General features: G+C 37.4%; 1 protein-coding gene and 1 non-coding gene across 3 annotated transcripts in view; both read left to right on the forward strand.

Moving 5' to 3' along the window:
- Positions 1-1,348: 1,348 nt before the first annotated feature.
- Positions 1,349-24,459, forward strand: part of TMEM116 (transmembrane protein 116) — a 72,474-nt gene continuing 49,363 nt past the window's right edge. Inside the window, exons 1-4 of one of the 2 annotated variants that reach the window (XM_030292222.1) lie at positions 1,349-1,483; positions 2,030-2,076; positions 2,766-2,829; positions 10,822-10,953. In XM_030292222.1, the coding sequence (XP_030148082.1) occupies positions 1,436-1,483; positions 2,030-2,076; positions 2,766-2,829; positions 10,822-10,953 (291 nt within the window). In that variant the 5' untranslated portion in view covers positions 1,349-1,435. The remainder of the gene's footprint in view (positions 1,484-2,029; positions 2,077-2,765; positions 2,830-10,821; positions 10,954-24,459) is intronic. The other variant, XM_030292226.1, reaches the window with a different exon arrangement.
- On the forward strand, positions 2,542-2,649 carry LOC115498913. Its single transcript, XR_003964020.1, has one exon. It is a non-coding gene; the product is annotated as a U6 spliceosomal RNA (small nuclear RNA).

The raw sequence follows: 24,459 nt of genomic DNA on the forward strand, positions 1-24,459 counted from the left end.
GGAAGATTATATTTCCAAAGACATTTCAAGGGGGAACACTGCTTAATATACAAAAAGCAGGGGGCTAATTTAGAGAGAAAAATGGAAAAGTAAATCCCTGAATGGGAATTTGGTCAGTGGCATAAGACATTTTAGAAGAAATGCCAAAAGAGAAAAATTGTTATGTCAAGAGCAACAGACTGATTTGGCATGGCTGTTTCCCAAACAATTTGAGATTTGTTCTTGATTGAGACAAGAGTCCTTTGTCTAAAAGCATTCTCTTATCACTTGGTGAGACTGTCATTAGTTCCCTCACCCTTATTAGATAGATGTATGATTAGAGGCCTCAGAACACTCTCTGAGACCTTATGGTAGGGATTTTTGATACAGAAATTTACTTGTATTTTTTTTTATTTGTTTATCTAATAATTTAAGCAAAGTGGTTAGAGCGTACCTCCACTTAACAGTTTCCCATCAGAACCTATTTAATGATATCCCTTCTTCTACTCCACACTAGATTCTTAACCTCACTTGAATAAAAGAATCACGTTTAAATTACTGAACCCATGCAAATGATCCAATTTATGTTATCAGTTAATATTTGTAGAATGTATGAAAGTATGGTTAGATGAAATGTAAATGGTTACATAAATGAAATGGTCTTCCTTCTCTGCTTTCTCCGTACTCTAGTCTTTGTCCAAATTTCACCAGTTCTTCCAAATTGGTTCAAACAACAGTGTATTTTTTTATCAGATAATTTGAGATATTGGTACAAAGGCCATTTTTCCTACTGTATTATAAGCTCCTGGAAGTCTTGGTCTGTCTCTTGTCTTTATAGCTTCTGTAGCATAATGTTTTGCACAGAGTTGATATGTAAATATAAGTATATTAAATGAATCATGTAATTTAATGTATTTCCGGTGGGAATTTTTGGTATAGAATATTTAAGATGTTACTATTAACTATGAGATATTAACAACAACTTCTCTTCACAGCTTTTCTTGGTATCACTAAAAATTTATTGGTCGCTTCAATATACAGTCTCCCTTTTCTGCCATAGGCTTTTGTCCCTAAACATGGCAAGCTTTAAGCAGATCTCTCTTCTTCCTTATTTTTCTGTCTCTTTGTTCTGTTCCATTTCTCTCTTGCAGCTCTATTTATCTTTTCATTATGACTCATTCTATTTTTTATCATTCCTGCCTCTTGCCCCTTCTTACAATTCCTAATGCTTTTTAGAACTTTGTTTCCTTGTCACCTGCTCTTTCTATTTTTGTTCTTTCTGCTTGGCTTTCTCCTCCACTTGTCGCCACCTTCTCTCCTTGTCCTCAAGATACAGGGCTGGATTGGGTAGGGAGGAGCCCAGCTGGGCTAGGGGTGGAGCCACCAGTTCAGTGTTTAGGGACTCAGAACCTGAGAAGGATCACGCTCGTTAAGCATAGCTAGGGCTGAAGTCCCTATGGCCTTCCGGCTGGAGGCTAGCATTCTGGAGGACAGTTGGGACTTGGTAAGCCTAGAAGTTGTCCCTTTCCTTTTTTTGCTTCCCGTTTATTCCTCCTTGTTTTGTATTTCTCACTCACAGTATCTCTTGACTATTAACTTTTTTCTTCCCATTTTTTATTGCTTACTATTCTATTTTCTCTCTGTGTAGCTGTCCATCAACTCTATTTAGTATTTGTTTGCTTTTCCTATTACCCATTCTTTTCGCACATGTATCTCTTCTCTCTCAAAATTTAACCTTATCTACCTCTTCTCCATTTTGTTCTTTCCTTTGTAGATTTTCTCATCCAGTTCTCTTTACATTTAGTCATTTTGTATCCACCTCTCTATTCTTTTTATCTTACTGGTTCCCAGAGATGGAGCAATAAGAGAGTAAATAAGGAGTCACCCTGCCTTTCCAGGGGCCTTTCTACTCATTCTCAGACCCGTAGGGTATTTTGATAGGCACTGAAGAGTTTGCTCTGCACAGATATTTAATAAACAGTGAAAATGGAGTGAGGTTGAATCTTAAATGTAAAAGACTTAATTTTATTCTCACTTTGTTTTTATTTAGGTTTTCTCTGCAATACAGTGGATACAATTTGTTATGGCTACTCTGAGGTAGGTTTATTTAATCTCATGTACTATAACTTTATTGTAAGCAAAACTGTAGAATTCTTAAGTTTTCTACTTTTTCCCCCTAGGTATTTGTTTATACTCTTAAGAGAGAAATGCTGTTCTTTACCATGTTGACATTTTCTTAATGTTTTATGTATTTACTTTTTATGAGAGAGAGCATGCATATGTGTGCATGCAGGGAAGGGGCAGAGAGAGAGTGGGACAGAGGATCCAAAGCGGGCCTACGCTGACAGCAGAGAGACTGACACTGGGCTTGAACTCATGAACTGTGAGATCACAATCTGAGCCAAAGTTGGATGCTCAACCAACTGAGCCGCACAGGTGCCCCACCATGTTGACATTTTCTGATTCATAAAATGTAGCATCAACAACAATAAAAAAAGCAGATTGAGAGAGAACATCTGAAAGTCAAAGGACTTAGGATTGATTTGCAAAGTCAGTAGCAAAGTGCTTGCTTTGGCAGCACATATACTAAGAATTGGAATGAAACAGAAGAGAGTAGCATGGCCCCTACACAAGGATGACACACAAATTCATGAAGTGTTTCATATTTTAGAAAAATGTGCAGCTTATTTTGCACCTATTATATATCAATAAAGCTGTAAAAAATTATTAGCAAAAATGAAGGTGCCCCAGTAGTCCTGTTTTAATGATCACCTTCTATCTGTCAGTGTTATAGGTTCAAGTTCACTTATTGCCTCTGCTGTATTCCAGAATACACAGAAATCTCCTGAGGTGAGCAGTCTCTTTTTTGTGGTGGATTTGAACTTTTAGTGACTTAGCCTTTGATGTTCGTTTGTTTTTTTGAGAGAGAAAGAGAGACAGAGCGTGAGTTGGGGAGGGGCAGAGAAAGAGGGAGACACAGAACCTGAGGCAGGCTCCAGGCTCTGAGCTGTCAGCACAGAGCCTGATGCGGAGCTGGAACTCACAGACCACAAGATCATGACCTGAGCTGAAGTCTGACGCTTAACCGACTGAGCCATCGAGGCACTCCGGGAGTTAAGACTTTGAAATAAATAAGAGAAATGTCACCTGTAAATAATGGAATAATTCTATGAATTACTTGTAAATTTGTCATTATGATACATTGAGATATTTTACTTTTTTAAAAAGTTTTATTTATTTATTTTGAGAGAGAGAGAGCACGTGCAAGTTGGGGAAGGGCAGAGAGAGAGGGAGAGAAAGAGAGAATTCAAGCAGGTTCTGCACTGTCAGCATGAACACAGCCCCCAAATTCACAAACTGTGAGATCATGACCTGAGCCAAAATCAGGAGTTAGACGCTCAACCGCCTGAGCCACCCATTGGTATTTTAGGCACAGTCAATAGTTTTCCCTTTTCTTCTAAGTAATTGTTTTTAACTGTAACTGACTGTGGAGAGATTGCCTACTAAATGTGCATTTTTTTTCTTTGCTATGCATTGATTATTAAAGTTAAGGAAACAGAGTGCTGTTTGAAGCCTATATTAACTCTAAGCACAGTAGGGTCCTGCCAAGAGGTGAGTTTTCTGATATTGATATCTTGGTAAAATTGTTAATGGAGCTAGGAAATAGTTCAGAGACTTTGTTGTACAAAAGATACTAGTTTTGCTGTTCAGGCCTTCCAGGAAATTACAATACATCTTATGTAAAATTATTTATACCAAAAAGATCAAGTAAAAAATCTTCCTGTTATTGAGGTACAACTGACAAACAAAAAACCTTCATGATTGAGAGAGGACTAGGAAGAGTGATGTATTTCCTAGCTACAAAAAGATTTTAAGAGGGGCGCCTGGGTGGCTCAGTCGGTTGAGCGTCCGACTTCAGCTCAGGTCATGATCTCACGGTTCGTGAGTTCGAGCCCCGCGTCGGACTCTGTGCTGACAGCTCAGAGCCTGGAGCCTATTTCACATTCTGTCTCCCTCTCTCTCTGACCCTCCCCCATTCATGCTCTGTCTTTCTCTGTCTCAAAAATAAAAATAAACGTTAAAAAAAAAAAGATTTTAAGAAAAATGTGAATACTGTTTCTCTACCCAGGCCAAATGGCAGAAAATTAGACAAAATGTAGTTCAGGACATATATGGGAGGGCTTTTGTATGTGGAAAATGTCAGGTTTTATTGGTCCACTTTAATAATCAAAATAGCTTTGTATGTTGAACACTTTCTGAGTTCTAAGCTGGGTGCTTCACAAACTTTATCTTATTGGCCCTCACCACTCTCCCATGAGAATAATGGTAATAGCTCCATTTTACCGATGAAGGAATTGAGGCTCAAAGTTATGAAATAATTTGTTCATGTTTCACAGTAAGTAGCAGAACAGAGATTTTCAAAAGTCCAACTTTTTTTTTAAATGTTTGTTTATTTTTGAGAGAGCATGAGTGGGGGAGGGGCACAGAGAGAGGGGGACAGAGAATCCAAAGCGGGCTGCAAGCCCAATGCAGGGTTTGAACTCGTGAACCATGATATCATGACCTGAGCCAAAGTTGGATGCTCAACCAACTGAGCCACCCAGGTGCCCCTCAGAAGCCCAACTCTTAACTACAGTCCCCTTTCAAAGTAAACATTATGTTTATTATTTATTATATTCTAGACAGATATGCAATTTTAAATACATTTTCCATTCAATCCTTAAAACAACTTTGTGAGGTACATATTATTAATCTGATTTTATAGTGAGGAAATGGAATCCTAGTAAGGTTGAGGGACTTTCCTAAGGTCTTAAAGCCAGGAAGTTGTTAAAGCCAGAATTTGAGTACAGGATTGCCTTCTTCCAAAGCCTTTCACCATATATACTTTTTAAACCACTGAAGTATGATACCTAATGAAGATAGAGTTTTAAATTTCAGATGTAGAATGTGACTCTGTAAGTAAAACTAGAAAATGGAAGTCTTGATACTATATTGTCATTGCCTGCCAAAGTAATTTTAGGCCACACATCTTCCCATGATTCAGATTTCCCTAATGTTTGTCTCCTTTGCTGAAATTTGAATTGATATGTGTTTAAATCAATAACGTATTAGTTACATAGTAGAGAGAGCTAAACAGAGATTCTCAGTCTCTGCATTATTGATCTGTTTGGCTGGATGAATATTTTTTATGGGAGGTTGTTCTGCAAATTAGGATGTTTACCAAACTTTACCCACTAGCTAGAAGCTAATCTCCTCCCCCCACCCCTGGGATTGTAAAAACCAAAATATCTTCAAATATTGCCAGATGTCTCCTGGAGGAGGCACAATAGCTCCTGGCTGAGAACCACTGCTCTAAAGGTGACCTCTCATATGATAGTGGGTTGGAGCTTTATAAAGATATGACCTGTAGTTTGGCCTAGGATGTGACCTTTAGTTTCTCTGGCTTTAGTTCTTATACCTTTCACACAACCTGAGCCTAAAGGACTTTAGCAATCACTAGTTCACTGGTTCCCACACATTCTGTTTTCTTGGTGTAGGAAACATTCCAATTTTTCCAGGTTAAGAATGTTAGTCATCTTCCACTGTATTCCTTTATTCTTCACCAAAGAACATTTTTTTTTAATTTTTTTTTTCCAACGTTTATTTATTTTTAAGACAGAGAGAGACAGAGCATGAACGGGGGAGGGGCAGAGAGAGAGGGAGACACAGAATCAGAAGCAGGCTCCAGGCTCTGAGCCATCAGCCCAGAGCCCGACGCGGGGCTCGAACTCACGGACCGCGAGATCGTGACCTGGCTGAAGTCAGACGCTTAACCGAGTGCGCCACCCAGGCGCCCCCAAAGAACATTTTTAACAGCATAAAATGAAAGGCTAATATGAAAAAGACAAAAATAGTCTATTAAGTTAAAAACAAATATATTAAACTGGAAAAATCCATGGGGAATCTTTGAGGGAACTAGCTGATAAAACAGTGACTCAAGAGAGGCAACCTGAAGAGAGAAGAAAGTGGCCCAGGCCAGCCAATGTTAAAAAACACTCAAGGGACTCCAGGGTGGCTGAGTTGGTTAGGCATCCACACAGGCCCAGTGAGGAGCCCAATGCAGGCCTCGAATTCGCTAACCATGAGATCATGACCCAAGCCAAAATCTAGAGTCAGACGCTTAACTGACTGAGCCACCCAGGCACCCCTAAGGATCACTTTTGATATTCTGTTGATTTCACTTGAATAGAAATATTGGGAAGCAGTTTTATTTAAAAAAAAATTTTTTTTCAACGTTTATTTATTTTTGGGACAGAGAGAGACAGAGCATGAACGGGGGAGGGGCAGAGAGAGAGGGAGACACAGAATCGGAAACAGGCTCCAGGCTCTGAGCCATCAGCCCAGAGCCCGACGCGGGGCTCAAACTCACGGACCGCGAGATCGTGACCTGGCTGAAATCGGACGCTTAACCGACTGCGCCACCCAGGCACCCCGGGAAGCAGTTTTAGAAGAGCGTTAATAAGAACTGTTTTAAGTCTTTGATCTCACCAGGGAAAGCCTTTCATACAGAGCATTTCCTCCCCTCTTCACCTCTTATCCTGCTCTTGATTTAATTAGGTTCAAATTAGGCATGTTTTCTTAAAAGAGTTTTTGCTTTCATATTTAGGACTATGTCTTATGCTTTTTTGTGTCTTCTGTATTACCACACATTGTGCTGATTGTACTTTTCCTTAAACCATGGGTTACACCGTACTTTTCTTTGTATTACCTTTGACATGAAACACAAGCAGGGTGAAATTTTTCTTGATTTCAACAATGGGTACTCAGTTAATTTTTGTTGTTTGTGACTGATTTTATCTCCTGTTACTAGAACTCATGGTTTTGTAATCATGAGTGAAAATATATAAACCTCTTTTTATCCATTTCCCTGCCAAAGACCTGAGGTATGCTTTAATGGCAAACAGTTCTCTCTATATAAGGCTATTTGTTGCATCAATAACCATAAATAAAATTACATTCTTGCTCACAAAAGCCTGTTGGCTGCTTTTCTCTTCCAGAGTTTGTGTTCAGTTTTAATTTTTTACCCATTAACAGTTATAAACTTGTGGGAGGTCATGGGCCAGTAGAATCTATGAATGTGCCATCTGGATACAATTTTAGCAGGCTTACCCAGAGCAAAGGCTATATATGGTTAAAATAATAATCACATCTGATATTTATTAAATATAATTTAAAATGTTATTTCACTTGTTTTTGTTTCTGTTTGCCAAAGCAACTTGACCATTTACCTCTCTTTCCAGCGTATTAGTATCTTAGCTTTCCTCTCGTTTGGAAGAGGGTTATGAGAAAAATTCCCTTTTGTACAGCTGAGATTGGTTTTTATGTTGAGTAGTATATGATGATAACTTTAAAAAATTTTTAATTTACTGTTTATTTTGATATATATCAGATGTAAATTAGAATGCATAAAACATGTATGTATTGTTTAAAGAATGATTATAACCACTAAGGAGAAGAAATAGAAATTGCCTATACCCCAAAACAAAGCTGTGCACCTTACTGGTTATAATTTTCTTCCTTACCTCTGGAGGTAACCGCTATCCAGACTTTTGGGATCTTAATTTCTTTGTTTTTATTTACAGTTTTTTCAGTAATGTATGTATTTCTAAACAATTTAGTTCAGCTTGTTTTTGAACTTCTTATAAATGGATTAATACTGTATATGTTTTTTAATATATATATTGTTTTGTGATTTGCTGTTTTTTGTCAGTATTATTTGTGAGATTTACCCATGTTATGTATAGTTCTGGTTCATTTCATTTTCATTGGTGTTTAGCATTTTGTATTATGAATTTACCACAATTTATGTATCTAGGTTGCTATAAACAATCTTGTATATGTCTTCTGGTGCATACATGCACACATTTCTCTAGTGTATTTACCTAATAATGGAATTGTTATAGGAGATGCATGTCTCCTAGATAAACCAAACTTTTTCCAAATGGTTCTGCTAGAAGGGTCTTTACCCGGTTGCTTCATGTTTCCATTAATACTTAACATTGTCAGACCTAAAAGATTTTTGCCATGAATATATAATTTTTTTCTTACTGTGAATTTAATTTTCATTTCCTTGATTACTAATGAGGTTAGGCATATTTTCATATATTTATGGCCATTCGGACTTCCTGTTAAGCACCTGTCCAAATCTTTTGCCCATTTTTTTCTATGTATATATTTTTTATTGCTTTCTAAGAGGTTTTGTTTTGTTTTGTTTTTGTTTTTCATATTGTTTTGATGCTGGTCCTTTGTCAGTTTTATGTGTTGCAAATATTTTCTCCCATTTTGTGTCATGTCTTTTCACTTTCTTTTTCTTAAGTAGGCTCCACACTAGGCACCCCTCTTTTTACTTTCTTTATAGTGTCCTTTGATACATTTTTCTTTTTTTTAATTTTTTTATAATTTTTTTTAACATTTATTTATTTTTGAGACAGAGAGAGAGAATGAACAGCGTAGGGTCAGAGATAGAGGGAGACACAGAATCCGAAACAGGCTCCAGGCTCTGAGCTGTCAGCACAGAGTCTGACGCGGGGCTCGAACCCACGAACCGTGAGATCATGACCTGAGCCGAAGTTGGACACTCAACCGACTGAGCCACCCAGGCGCCCCGATACATTTTTCTTTTTAGCCGGTTGGATTTTTATCCTTTAGAGCCTTTTTGTTTTGTGTAGGAAAACTTTCTGGCCAGAAATTAAAGACATTCTCCTCTGTTATCTAAAAAAAATTTTTTTTATGGTTTTTGCCTTTCATATTTAGGTGTTTAATCCAGTTGGAACTTACTTTTTGAGTATGTGAGATAGAAAGTAGGGGTTTGGGGCACCTGGGTGGCTCAGTCAGTTAAGTGTCCAACTCTTGATTTCAGCTTAGGTCATGATCTCATGGTTCATGAGTTCAAGCCCTATGTCGGGCTCTATGCTGTCAATGTGGAGCCTGCTTGGGATTCTCTCTTTCCTTTTCTGTCTCTGCCCCTCCCCTGCTCACATGCTCACTCTTTCTCTTTCTCAAGAATAAATACATTAAAAAAAAAGAAAGTAGGGGTCCAGTGTTATTTTTATCTATATAGATTCCCAGTTGTTCCAACATCATATTTTGAAAACATATCCTTTCTCCATTGATCCAAAAACCATCTCATGGGGTGTATGGCTGGCTCAGTTGGTAGACTTTGTGACTCTTGATCTCAGGGTTATGAGTTCAAGTCTCTACACCATTGGGTGTAGAGATTACTAAAATAATAATAATAATAATAATAATAATAATAATAATAATAATAATATAAAAGTGTTTTAAAAAAGCTATCTCCATCATGTATCAAAAATCTGCATATATGCTTAGATTTGTTTGAGCTCTGTATTCTGTTCCGTTTGTCTATTTGTCTATTCTTGTGCTAGTGCCACAGTATCTGCACTCTAGATTTATATTAAATTTTGACGATTAGGACAAGTCGTCTTTCTCCTTTTTCGTCAAGAATGTCATAGTTATCTTGAGAGTTTGTATTTCTGTATCAGATGTAGAGCCAACTTGTCAAGTTCCATGAGAAGATATGTTGAGGTACAACTGAGATTGCATTTAATCTGTATATCAATTTAGGGAGAACCAACATTTTTGTAATTTTCCATCTTAAAATCCATGAGCATGGTATATTTCTTCACTGTTGTAGATCTTCTTTGGTGTCTCTCAATGAACATTTTACAATTTTATCTGTAGGAGAACCAAATGTTTTTTTAGAAAAGTGGGAGTAGGGAGGCGAAAAGGGAAAGGATACTAGAAAGTGACAAAGAGGGGCACGTGGGTGGCTTTGTTGGTTAAGCATCCAACTTCAGCTAAGGTCATGATCTCTGGTTTGTGGCTTTGAGCCCCACATCAGGCTCTGCACTGACAGCTCAGAGCCTGTAGCCTGCTTCAGATTCTGTGTCTTCCTCTTTCTCTCTGCCCCCTCCATGTATGTTCTCTCTCTCTTTCTCAAAAATAAATAGATAAAACATTAAAAAAAAAGTGACAAAGACAGACTTCACTGAGGGGGACAGAAATTGAGAGACAGCATACACAATTCATACTGGTATTTTTTTCCACTCTGAGTTTTCATTGATGAAATAAGGTGAATAAGGCCTGAGGATCTAATGTGTAGTGTGGTGACTATCGTTGTTATATAATTGAAATTTGCTAAGAGAATAGAACTTAAATGTTCTCACCAAAAAAAAAAAAAAAGGAAATATGTGTGGTGATGGAGATGTTAACTTGGGGAAATGCTTTCACAATGTACACATATATGAACAAAAATCACACTGCATGCTTTAAATATCTTATAAGTTTTCAGTAAAGAATAAAACAAATGTAAATTAAACTTAAGATTTAAAAAACCCTGTTTTTATTTTCTTTAAGTCCTCAACAATATCCCTAGACACTCAGCTGATGATCTCATTTCCTACTGTTAGAAGATGTTGGCTATGCAACTAGAGCACTTTTAATTTTCTATTTGTGGTGTGTCTCCATTGCAGAATTTTTCATCTGTCCATTCTTTCCTTTGACCCTAAATCTGAGGAAGGAATATGTATTCCTTGTGAGGAAGAAGTTCCCATGCTAATCTATCCATGAGTACTCTGATTCCAGGGCATTTGGGATAGTTGCAATTACAGATTCCTTCCTGCCTGGAGTATTCCTTTACACTCTCCACAGTCAGCCAATGGGCAGAGGCCCCAGATAAATGATGCCCACGTTTCTACTAGAAAGGTGTAACACAAAAATAATTGATTGTTACATGCTCTTGGCTACATCATTTATGAAACGAAGCTCTTGTTGCTTTGACAGATAAGGCCAGTCTTTTATATGAGCTTTTCTGACCTCCTCCTGGGGATATGCCGGCTCATTGAGGCACTTCTCTATGGAACTTCAGCAGCCAATAAGGACATTGTTTGCTATAACCTGCAAGCAGTTGGACAGGTGAGTGGTACTACACTGTGATTGTATCTTGTAAGACAAGAATACTCATACCTAAATAAAAAGCAAAGATAGTTCATCTTGGGAAGTAGGACCCCTCTGTTTATTGTTAGACTTTGAAACAATAGCTCTTATTGTTTTCCGTGTTAAAAAAAGAAACCACTACTTATCATAGAAAATGTGGAAAATTCAGAGAAGCAAAAAGATAATTAAAATCACCCAGACATAATCACTCTTTAATATTTTAGTATAGATCTTTCCAATCTTTTTCTCTGTAGGTATATGCATTTTAAAACAAAAGAAGACATTAATACTTTCTGTAATTTGCTTTTGTTATCCAACATACTGTGAATGTATTTCCATGTAATGAAACACTCTTTAACAGCATCTTTTGAGATTAATGCATGTTTTTTTATTAAAGGAATAGAGTAAACATTGGCTTTGGGAAATATTACAGATCATGATGTTTGGGTTATAGATCTTTCACAGATTTTATCAGTGGATTAACCCACGCAGTACCATCTGTATATATAATGTTTCTTCTGTATTTCTCAGACTTGCTATATGAAAAAGTAGAGGTTAAAAAGTCTGTACTCATTGCTAGGTATTCCCTTTAGGATTTGTAACTAGAGGGAAAATTTCTTTCAATTTAGTAGGAAATAACATGTAATTGGTGGTATGAAATCCAGGTACTAATATATGTTAACTATCTCATATGAATTTCAGTGTCATAGAAACATACTTTATTCAATCCTCCTAATACATCATAAATTGAGTAACATTGTATTGTTTCCTCAGATAAGGAAATGATATAGTTTTGGAAGTAAAAAAAATCTGCATAGAATTCATGACCTGAGCCGAAATCAAGAGTCAGCCACTCAACCAACTGAGCCACCCAGCTGCTTCTGAACAGCATATATTTAAAGTGTACAATTTGATCTTTTTTATGTATACCCCTGTCAATTCATTACCATAATCAAGATAACAAACATTTCTATTTCCATCATCCCCCAGAATCATTTCAAGTGTATTTTCCTTTACCTCATGGAGCATACGAATAATAATAATAGTTGCTTTTTAAAATACTTGTTGGGTATTTCCAGTATCTGGCTCATTTCTGAGTTGGTGTTTATTGATTGTCTTCTCCCATGATAATGGGTGACAAATTTCTCGTATGTCAAGTAATTTAGGATTTCATCTTGGACATTGTAAATGCTATTTAGCATAGGCTCTTGTGGTTCAAATCTTAGTCTAGTTCTGTAAACTTTAACTATGCTGGTTTTGGGCTGTCATGTGCATGCACATTGTAGGGGTTAGGTTGAGACTTATATGGCATCATACACAGAATTAGGACATCTGCTTTTCTGGCTCTGTCACTTTTGGGATTCCCCCCACACTTTCCTGCCTGAAGGGGGACCTTCTCTGGTGGCCTAAAAGATAGGTTTCTGTTAGAGTTTTAGGTTTCTTCATTGAGAAGCATCATGATTGGGGTGCACACTTAAGGAAAAGCTATAAGAGAGCGAGAGAAAAAAAATTTGGAAAGCTCACTTTTGTGAAGTTTACTTCTCCATGTATGACTCCCATGTTTGATTTTGTTTACTTTTCAGAGTCTTCCAGAAGTTGATTTTTATAATTTTCCCAGAGTTTTTGTTTGTAATCAATGGGAGTGATGGGCTGTAGAGGGCTAAAACACACTAGCTATTGTGATAAAATATGCATAACATAAAACTTACCATTTTGATCATTAATTTTTTTAAAAATTGTGGTAAAAAACACAGCATAAAATTTACCATCCTGAACATTTAAAAATGTACAGTTCAGTGGTACATTCACATTGTTGTGTAATATCACCTCCATCCATCTCCTGAAATTTTCGTCATTCCAAACTGAAACTCTCTTTCTAGTGATTCCACTTCTCTCACCAAGCCCCAACCATTTTACTTTCTCTAGTAATTTGACCATTCTAGTTACCTCATATCAGTGAAATCATACAATATTTGTCCTTTTGTGTCTAGCTTATGTCACTTAGCCTAATGTCTTCAGTGCTCATCCATGTTGTAGCATGTGTCAGAATTCCATTACTTTGTAAGGCTGAATAATATGCTGTTGCATGAATGTACCACATTTTATTTATTTATTCATCCATCAGTGGAACCTTGAGTTGCTTCCATCTTTTGGCTATTCTACGTAATGTTCCTGTGAACATGGGTATACAAATACATGTTTCAGTCTTTGCTCTTCTTTTGAGTATGTGAAGTAGAATTGCTGGGTCAAATGGTAATTCTATGTTTAATTTTTTGAAGAACCACTGTATTATGGTGTCATCATTTTATAGTTCCACTGCATAACTGTCCTAATTTCTCCACATCCACATTAACACTTGTTTTCTGGCCTTTCTTTCTTTCTTTCTTTCTCTCTTTCTTTCTTTCTTTCATAGCCATCCTAATGAGAGTAAAGTGGCATATCATTTTGGTTTTGGTGTGTATTTAAAGATTAGTGATATTAATGATGTTAAATATCTTGTCATGTGCTTATTGGCCATTTATATATCTTCTTTGGAGAAATGTGTGTTTAAGTTCTGTGTCCATTTTTAAAATGGGTGGTTTTTTTTGTTGAATTATAGGAGTTCTTTATATATAATGAGTGTTAACTCTTTATCAAATGTATGATTTGCAAATATTTTCTCCCATTCTCTCATAGGTTGCCTTTTCACTCTGTAGATTGTATCTTTTCATGCGCAGAAAAGTTTAATTTTGATGTAATCCAATTTATTATTTCTTTGGTTCCTGTGCTTTTGATGTTTTATTCAAGAAATCATTACCAAGCCCAGCATCAGGAAACTTTTGCCCTATGTCTTCTTCTGGGAGTTTTATAGTTTTACCTCTTAGGTTTAGGTCTTTGATCTATTTTGAATACATCTTCGTATATGGTAAGATGAGGGTATGTCTTCATTTGTGTGCATGTGGAAATGACTGTCCTTTCCACATTAAATCATCTTGCCACTCTGCTTTAAAATCTTTTGGCTTACACGTGACAGTTTATTCCAGGCTCTCTATTCAGATTCATTAATTCTGTATGTCTTTTTTTTTTTTAAGTTTATTTATTTTGAGAGAGACAGAGCATGAGTTGGGGAGGGATAGAGAGAGGGAGAGAAAGAATCCCAAGCAGGATTCAGTGCTGACACTGTTGGCACAGAGCCCAGTGTGGGGCTTGAACTCACAAAGCCATGAGATCATGAGCTGAGACAAAACCAAGAGTTGGATGCTTAACTGACTGAGCCACCCAGGCACCCCTATATGTTTGTCTTTAAGCCAGTCCCACATTGTTCTGATTACTGTCACTTTATACTAAGTTTTGAAATTAGGAAGTGTCAGTCTACCAACTTTGTTCTTGGGGTTCTTGGGTGACTTAGTTAAGTGTCCGATTCTTTATTTCAGCTCAGGTCATGATCTCATGGTCATGAGGCTGCTCAAAATTCTCTCTCTCCCTCTTCCTCTCCCCCACTCACACGCACACATACTCTCTCTCTCTCAAAGAAAAAAAAGGGGCGCCTGGGTGGCTCAGTCGGTTGAGCATCAGACTTCGGCTCAGGTCATGATCTCATGGTCCATGAGTTTGAGCCCCGCGTCGGGCTCTGTGCTGACAGCTCAGAGCCTGGAGCCTGCTTCAGATTCTGTGTCTCCTTCTCTCTCTTACCCTCCCCCGTTTATGCTCTCTCTCTGTCTCAAAAATAAATAAACATTAAAAAAAATTTTTTTTTCAAAGAAAAAAAATGTTAACGATTGTTTTAGCTAAAACAATCTCAGGGCCCCTGGAGTTTACATACGGATTTTAGGATGTATTCTACTGTTCAGTGCAATGTTCTATACATGTTGATTATGTCAGGTTGGTTGATAATGTTGTTGAGTCCACTAAATTCTTAGTGATTTTCTTTCTACTTATTGTATTCATTACTGAGTGATAGTGATATTTCTGATAATTGTGGGTTTGTCTATTTCTCATTCCAGTTCTGTTAGTTTTTGCTTCATGTATTTTGAAGTTCTCTTATAGAGGCATAAAAATTTAAGATTTTTATGCTCTCTTAATTAAATGAACCAGATGTCATGATGAAATGACCTTTATCCTTGGTAATATTCTTTGCTATGAAGTCTACTTTTTTTCTGATACGTATGTAGTCATTTCACTTTTCTTTTCAATTATCATTAGTATGGTGTATCTTCTTCCTTGTAAATTATAATTATTTATGTATTTATATTTAACATACACTTTTTATAGACAGCATATATTTAGTTCTTACTGTTTTATCCAGTTCAACAGTGTCTACCTTTTATTTGTGTTTTTTAGGCCACTTACATTTAATTTGATTTATACTGTTGTGTTTGAAGCTATCATTTTGCTGTTTGTTTTCTGTTCTTTGTTACCTTTTCTTTCTTTTTCTGCCTTTTTTGGATTAATATACTATATTTTATTATTACCTTTTATCTCCTTTATTGGCCTATTAGCTAAAACTTTTTGTTGTGTTACTTTAGTGGTTATGTTACAGGGTTCATAGTACACATTTTAACTTACCATAGTTTAACTTCAAGTGCTATATCTTCTCACATATTGGGTGAGAATCTTACACTAGAATACTTTCATTTCTCCTCTCCTGGCCTTTATGCTATTGTCTCGTATTTTTTTATATGTATATTATAAAGCCCACAATTACAATTATAATATAAATTATTATATTTGCTCAGTTAATTATCATGAGAGATTTAAGTAGTAAGAAAAAAATCTTTTCTGCTTTTTATTTCCAGTATTCTTCATTCTTTTGTCTAGATTCAGATTTTTGTGTGATACCATTTTTCTTCTGCCTGAAGCAAACTCTTTAACATTTCTTGTGTTGTGAGTCTGCTTTTGTATGTTTGAATGTGTCTGTTTTGCCTTTGTTTCCTTTAAGAAATATGATACTATTATTATCTTTGTTTCTCTGTGCATCTTTTTTTCTCTGGTTGCTTTTAAGATTTTCTATTAAAAATGAACAATTTGATCATTACGGGTCTTGGCATCATTTTCCTCATATTTCTTTTTCCTGGGATTAATTAAGTTTTGAATCTATGAGTTTATGGTCTTTGTCAAATTTGGAAAGCTTTTGTCCATTACCTTCAAGTATGTTTTCTGTTTCCCTTTTGTCCACCACTTCCATTACTTTTCAGGCATCCTCTTACCTATGTATTAAGCTGCTTAAAGCTTTCCCACAGTTCATTGATGCTTTTTTTAATTTTTGGATTCTTTTTTTGCTTTTTTTTCATTTTGGGTATTTTCTACTGTTACACCTTAAAATTCATTAGTCATTTCTTCTGCAGTGTTTAATCTGTATATTTTTAAGTTTCATCCATTATAGTTTTTATCTTTGGCATCTCAAATTAGGTCTTTTAAAAAATATCTTTCATGTTTCTACTTATTAAAAATATGGAATACAGGCCCCTGGGTGGCTCAGTTGGTTAAGCGTCTGACTCTTGATTTTGGTTCAGGTCATGATCTCACAGTCATGAGATAGAACCCCGTGTGGGGCTCTGCGTTGGCGGTGTGAAGCCGGCTTGGGATTTTCTCTCCTGTTCCTCTCTGTGTCCCTCCGCCATGCGCGCGCATGTGTGTGCGCTCTCTCTCTCTCTCAAAATAAAAAAAAGACTCTAATAAAAGGGGGAGGCACCTGGGTGGCTCAATCAGTTAAGAGTTAGATGACTCTTTTTTTGTTGTTGTTTTAATGTTTATTTTTGAGAGAGAGGAGAGAAGAGAGCACGAGCAGGGGTAGGACAGAGAGAGAGGGAGACACAGAATCTGAAGCAGACTCCAGGCTCTAAGCTGTCAGCACATCATCATGACCTGAACCAAAGTCAAAGGCTCAACTGACTGAGCCAGCCAGGCACTCCATGAATCAGATGATTCTTAATTTTGGCTTGGGTCATGACCTCACAGTTCATGAGTTCAAATCCCATGTTTATTTATTTTATTTTGAGAGAGAGAGAGAGAAAGGGAAGGGCAGAGAGAGAGGGAGAGAGAAAATCCAAAATCTCTGCACTGTCAGTCAGTGTGGAGTCCAAGGTGGGGGTAGAATTCATGAACCATGAGATTACGACGTGAGCTGAAATCAAGAGTTGGACACTTAACTCACTGAGCCACTCAGGTGCCCCTAACTTGGGTCTTTTCTTTAAATTGAGGGCCACAATTCAGATGAAATATTTCAATTGGTCCTTTTATTCAGCTTTAGGAGAGAATGAAATACAAGTATCGCCCACTTCTCAAAAATTTGTGTTAAACCATTTTGCTTTTACGAAAGATGTACATGAATACCTGTTTTTGATAACCAAAAGAAAATAAAAGAAATCCAAAGGAGGAATTTTGCTTTTGTGAAAAAAGGCAAAAAGTGAAAATAGCATTCAGTGTTGTTTTGCAGCAAGCCATTATAGAGGCTGTGTATACTCCAACCAGAGAGAGTGACACCACCAAGCTCTTTCCCTGGGAATACATTCAGCAGGTCAGCATCAAGCTGCCCTAACTTTGAACTGTGTATGTGAGCATTTGTGCTTTAATCTCAGTTTATTTTGTACATCCATTAGCAAGATATGTTCATTAGCAAGGGTATCGAAAGATCTTAAGTGTGCCTGGGAACACTAAAAGTTTTTTCCATATAAATTAATGGTAATTATTTCTTCACTTTACACTATTTCAGCTTACAAAAGTTTTCATAGGAACACTGTACTTTGGGTACCAGGTTAAACCTGTAGACCCAAAGTTAGGAGATCTGATTTTTCATTTTGCTGTTGAGAATCCATACGACTTTGAGGAAGTCCTTTGGTTAGTATCCTTTGTTTTGTTTTGTTTCTGTAAAATGACCATCATTTTTGCTAATTGAATCTATTTCATAGAAGTTTTTGAAGTATTAAATAAGTGTACATATTTAAGTAAAATTTTGAAGTATTAAATAAGTGTACATATTTAAGTAAAATTAAAAGTTCTGTATGAATGTATGCTGGTTTTATGAATTTTTCTGTTTGAGCAAGGGAATTAAGATCATTAAACTAAGTACTGTATCAAGAGTGGTTGCTTCTTCCCAGTCCTGAAAGTAGATTCAATTTATTACTCAGTTTTGAAAGGTTTCAAAAATCTTGTTTTTTGGATAGTTTCTTAGGGAGAGAAATTTTTGAAACTTCTGTCTGACAAGATTGGTTGACTGTGCTGATCTGTTAATACATTAGAGCCTCCTTCTCCCAAAATTGGTTTGGAAATAGCCAAGATACTCTAGATGTTTTGGCTAGATACAGGATACTCAGAGCTGGTTAGGAAGGAGAATTGGCTCAGTACAGCTGCAGCACCTTTATGTCATTTCACTGAACTGGAACAGAAGGAATCAGTCATTTATTAAAAGCTCATAGGCCCTGGGGCGCCTGGGTGGAACAGTCAATTAAACCTCTGACTGTTGATCTCAGCTCATGTCAAGATCTTACAGTTTGTGAGTTTGAGCCCCACACTGGGCTCTGTGCTGATGGTGCTTGGGATTCTGTCTTTCCTTTTCTGCCCCTTCCCTGCTTGTGCTTGTTCCCTCTCTCTCTCTCTCAAAATAAATAAATAAACTTAAAAAAAAAAATCTCATAGGCCCAAGATAGGTTATGAGAAGAAAAAATATGCTCTAACTGTAGAAACAGTCAAAATAAAGAAAAGAACCAGGTTAAGGGCACCTAGGTGGCTCAGTCAGTTAAGCGTCCAATTTTTCATTTCAGCTCAGGTCATAATCTCATGGTTTGTGAGTTTGAGCCCCACATCTGGCTCCATGCTGACAGCATGAAGCCTGCTTAGGATTCATTCATATTCTCCCTCCCTCCCTCCCTCCCTCTCTCTCTCTCTCTCTCTCTCTCTGTCTTTTTCTCTTCCTTCCCCTCCCTGGCTCATTGTCTGTCTGTCTGTCTGTCTGTCTCTCTCTCTCTCTTTCCCTCTCAAAATAAACAAACTTTAAAAATAAAAATAAAAATTGTAGAAATTACCCTGAACTAGAGATTAGGTGATCTTAGCCAATGCCAAACTAGAACTGCATTTTATGTAGTTCCACACCTCTTCTAAGAGTTAAGGTGCTAAGCATACAGCAAGACTCTTGTCTCTGAATTCTCCGTTTTAAAACTAATACCAAAGCCTGAAACTTTTTAAGTCTTGCTTAAATACAGTTTTTCACTAGCCCTAGATAAATATGCAGAGCCATTTTATTTTATTTTTATTTTTTTTTTAATTTTTTTTTTTTCAACGTTTATTTATTTTTGGGACAGAGAGAGACAGAGCATGAACGGGGGAGGGGCAGAGAGAGAGGGAGACACAGAATCGGAAACAGGCTCCAGGCTCTGAGCCATCAGCCCAGAGCCCGACGCGGGGCTCGAACTCACGGACTGCGAGATCGTGACCTGGCTGAAGTCGGACGCTTAACCGACTGCGCCACCCAGGCACCCCTGCAGAGCCATTTTAAAATATAGCCTATATTGATCTTCTGATAATCCATTTCTGTTGATCTCTTTAACTTGACAGCACATCCAGGCATCAGTTTTATAGAATCAAAGGTTCCTAGAGTTAGTTTCTAAGTCCCTGAAGAGATCACTTTCAGTCTGGTACCATAAGCTAAATTTCTTTTTAGACAAATTAAGATGAGAACATTTTTAAATATATCTTCAGGGCCGACCTTTACCTTTTCCCTTATTGAGTTAGTAGGAATTATTTTCTATTTTCTCTTGCTTTAGAGCTGGGAATGAGATGTCATAATTGATTATTCTATTATTTTACTGAAAAGATTAAGGAAAATTGTTTCTTTACTCATAATACTCTGACACCAAATGTATTGTTCTGACACCAGCGAATTCCCCAACTTCCTAGACACCAACTAGGTGTCCTATGATTTAATTCTGACACCACCTGAAGTTAGCACAGATCCCATAGGTTAAGTGGTCAGTTCCACAAGACTACCCACCACTTCAGAAACAAACTGTAAGTATTGGGTCCCCACATTACCCACACTTCTGTCTGGCTTGACCATCAGTGGGAGTTCCCATGACCTCCTCCTCAGGTTTGATAATTTGCTATAACAGCTCAGAACTCAGTGAAATGCTTACATTTACCAGTTTATTATAAAGGATATAATTAAGGATACAGATGAATAGCCAGATCAGCCAGGTAAAGAAATACATAAGTCCAAAAGGGTCCTGAGTGCAAGAGCTTCTGTCCCTGTGGAGTTGGGGTGTGCCACCATCCTAGTACATGAATATATTCATCAGCCCAGAAGATGAGTCCTGTAGTTTTTATGGAGGCTTCATCCTGTAGGCATGACCATTTTTTTAAATGTTTATTTATTTATTTTTGAGAGAGAGAGAGCACAAGTGGGGGAGGGACAGAGAGAGAGGGAGACACAGAATTTGAAGTAGGCTCCAGGCTCTGAGCTGTCAGTGCAGAGCCTTATGCAGGGTTCGATCCTACCAACCATGAGATCATGACCTGACCTGAAGTTGGATGCTTAACCAACTGAACCACCCAGGCAACCCTCGCATGATCAATTATTAATTGGACCTTTAGCCCCTCTCCTCACCCTAGGGGATGGAGGTGGGTAGGGCTAAACTTGTAAGCCTCAAGTCATGGTTTGATCTCCCTGGCAACCAGTCTCTATCCTAAAGCTATCCAGGAGCTCATTAAGAATCACCTTATTAGAACAAAAGATGCTCCTATGACCCGGGAAATTTCAAGGGATTTAGGAGCTCTGTTTAAGATGCTTCTTCTATCACTGCCATCACTCAGGAAATTCCAAGGGTTTTGGGAGCTCTGTGTCGGGAACCAGGGGGCAGATACCAAACATGTATTTATTATGTCACAAGAACAAACCCAAACTTGACTCTTTTTTTTCTTTCTCTCTCCATGTTACTAGCGCATCTTGGTACCTAGTTTAATACTTTTTAGGGACCTGGAGACTAAGACAGAAATACATACTTTCCTTAAAAATGGAACATTTTCATTTTTTAGTTTTTCTACATTCAAATTTTTTATAATTTATAAAATGAATACATGTTCTTAATAAAAATTAAAATACATGTTTTTTGTATACATAGGGTATACAAGTGAAAAGTAAAAGTTTACCTTTCTTTTCTACCCCTGATTTTCACAGTTCTTCCACTTCAGGTTAAATATCTCTACTTTTCCAAATTCTCCTCTAGCTGGTTCTTGAGAAAAAAATTGGGAGTGGGAGAAGGTGGGACACTCCTTATTTGCACGAACAGATGAAGAGGTCCTAGATTTTCCAAGAGTCATAGTAAGGAAAGGATTAGTCACCTGATCTAAATAAATAAGATATACAACTTCCTGAATCTAGATTTCCAGTTTCATTCTTTGAGCAGGGAGACGCTTTTAGAAAAAATCCTTATGAAAACTGATGCCAAGATTTCTAGAACATAGTAGTTATTTCCACGGAAGCAGAATGAAAGAAAATGGACTTGGTCAGTAGTAGGAAAAAAATTTAGTTTGGGTGGAAACCTTAAGGATAATTATGCAGGAATAAATCATTAGGATCAGTTTGGTGTTTCCCCATCAAATGTGGTAAAATTTTCATCCGTGTGAAAAGGATTTGCTACTTTTTACGAAGGCCAGGTGATAGACGAGATAAGTGGTTCAGTGGCTTTAGACTTAAGGATTTTACAGATGAGTAAAACTAAAGAGAGATGTGTGAGTTGTCATACTGTTGCTAACCTTCTATTTTTGCTATATTAAGAATACTTTAAAAACAACTACTACTACTTAATTTTATAAAAGAAATAATTCATACTAAAAAAACTAGGCAAAATATTATCTCCAACTAGAGGACGGACTCTTTAAATTAGTAGATTTAGCCATATGAAAAGATTATATCACCTATGTTTTTCTCAATATTTCTTAGGCCAATGACTATTTTGTCAGGGATCAGCATTAATTTCTAAACTAGCATTTGGAAATTATTGTACTATATAGGATTTCAAAGTCCTTTCCAGGTTTAGGATGTTAAAGCTTTAAGGACACGAGGATTTTTTGTTTTGTTTTGAGCTTTTCCTTCTCTACTGGGGTGGGTGTGGAATGCATGCTAGAGTCAATATTCATCTCTTATAATATTACTTGATTATGTTCCTGCTGTTACTGAGTTCCTGCCTGATTTAGATAATGAAAAGAGTAGGAGACCCAGAGCTGGTCAGGGGTGAGAACTGGCTCAGTAAAGCTCTGGCACATTTATGTGTCTTCAGTGAACTGGAACAGAAGTAATCAATCATTTACCAAGAGCTAGTCATTTGTTCTGGAACTTACCTGAGAAGCAAAGTGAGTTTGAGAATTAGGCCATCAGAAATGTATTTCATTCTTTGATTAATAAATTGAGATATGGGACTTTCCAAATGCTGTGTGTGTGTGTGTGTGTGTGTGTGTGTGTGTGTGTGAACTCTGCCAGCCAATAGATAGATATCAGAGTGCCAGAACAACATTGGAATCAGAAGGCTTTGTCTAGCCTACAGCATCTGGCTCTGAAAGATGGAATCTGATCTGTAGCCCAAGATGCTGAGAATTTTTAATTCTGTTTGATGATTAGATATTTACCAAAAGGATTAATTTGGTTGTGTATGATTGTCCTCCAGATCAATCCTGGGATCAGGAACAAATTCCATGCTTTTTCCAGAAGGGTCTAGGAGTATTGCTGTACAGAGTATCTCTGTACAGTTTATCAGAGATAACTGCTTTGGAGAAGTAAGGGAAAAATGACAATGCCAGACACTGCCCTAGTCTGCTTCCCTATTTACTCTTGGCTATCCTAGTGTTTATTTTGACACAGGTTGAAGGGTCAGCAGTCATCATTTCTCAGTGAATGAACCAAGTTTCATTTCCTAGAAGAATATGCTAGTCAGGGACTTTATACCAGTTTGGATTGCAAATGACATGAAGTTTGTGGCTTGGAGTTAAAACATAGAGCTTGGAGTCAAAAATATCTGGGTTTAAATCCCAGCTCTGGTACCTGTTAACTGTGTGATTTTTTAAGCAAGTTAACTTTTCTTTTCTTTTTAAAAATTTTTTTAATGTTTGTTTATTTTTGAGAGAGAGAGACAGACAGAGCACAAGCAGGGGAGGGGCAGAGAGAGAGGGAGACACAGAATGCAAAACAGGCTCCAGGCTCTGAGCTGTCAGCACAAAACCCGATATGGGGCTTGAACTCACAAATCTCAAGATCATGACCTGAGCTTAACCGACAGAGCCACCCAGGCACCCCAGCAAGTTAACTTTTCTAAGTCTTTGTTTTCCCATGTAAGATAGGAATAAGGATAGGATTATCAGGGTTGTCATGAAGATTAAATTAAGTAACAAATGCAAAGTTCTTGCCCATAGAATATTACTGTTCTTATTGTCATTATCTTTGGAGGTAAAACAGGATATCTCCTTATCTCCTTAAGAACAGAATTTACCTGCAGTCCTTGTGTTTCCACCCCATACTTACTGATCTATTACTTTCTGAATTTGTCTGGTAGGAAGTAGTCTATGAAACAAATTCTTTTATCTAAGATTAGACTTCATGGTATTTGCTTGTTAATATATTCTCACTGCCTTTCTGACCTTTTGGACTTAGCTTGCCTAACTCCAAGACCTAAATTGTACAGTGGTTGGGCTTTTATATAACATTATTATTGTGATTTTTAGGGTCTTTTATTGGTTTAAATATAAAAGGAGCTCAAATAAACTTTTGCTAATTGATAGCTGACCTCCCTGGATTTAATTCTATGCTTAGAGGCACTAAGGCCTTCTCCATGGGTAGATTTCTGATGCTAGCCCACTTTGGCTAGCATTTACCTCTTTTAGCCGTGGTGTACTAACCAACATCTGATTAATGCCATGGCACCATGTCTGATCTGTGACAGGGCAGATTTGTGTCATGACACATCCCCTTTGTTAGGGGTAAGTATTCTTTTTTTTTTTTTTTAATTTTTTAAATGTTTATTTATATTAGAGAGAGAGTGACAGAGCCTGAGCAGGGGGAAGGGTAGAGAGAGCCGGAGACAGAATCTGAAGCAGGCTGCAGGCTCTGAGCTGAAAGCACAGAGCCTGAAGCAGGGCTTGAATTCACGAGCTGTGAGATCATGACCTGAGCCAAAGTCAGACAGATGGTTAGCCGACTGAGCTACCCAGGCACCCCAAGGTAAGTATTCGTAACAACAATAGCAAAAATCCCTTGTACCCCAGCTGCATGGAATAGAAATAGCTTTATCGGGGCGCCTGGGTGGCGCAGTCGGTTAAGCGTCCGACTTCAGCCAGGTCACGATCTCGCGGTCCGTGAGTTCGAGCCCCGCATCAGGCTCTGGGCTGATGGCTCGGAGCCTGGAGCCTGTTTCCGATTCTGTGCCTCCCTCTCTCTCTGCCCCTCCCCCGTTCATGCTCTGTCTCTCTCTGTCCCAAAAATAAATAAACGTTGAAAAAAAAAAATTAAAAAAAAAAAAAAAAGAA

Source organism: Lynx canadensis, chromosome D3 (assembly GCF_007474595.2).
Source record: "Lynx canadensis isolate LIC74 chromosome D3, mLynCan4.pri.v2, whole genome shotgun sequence".
In the NCBI taxonomy this organism is placed as follows: Eukaryota; Metazoa; Chordata; class Mammalia; order Carnivora; family Felidae; genus Lynx; species Lynx canadensis.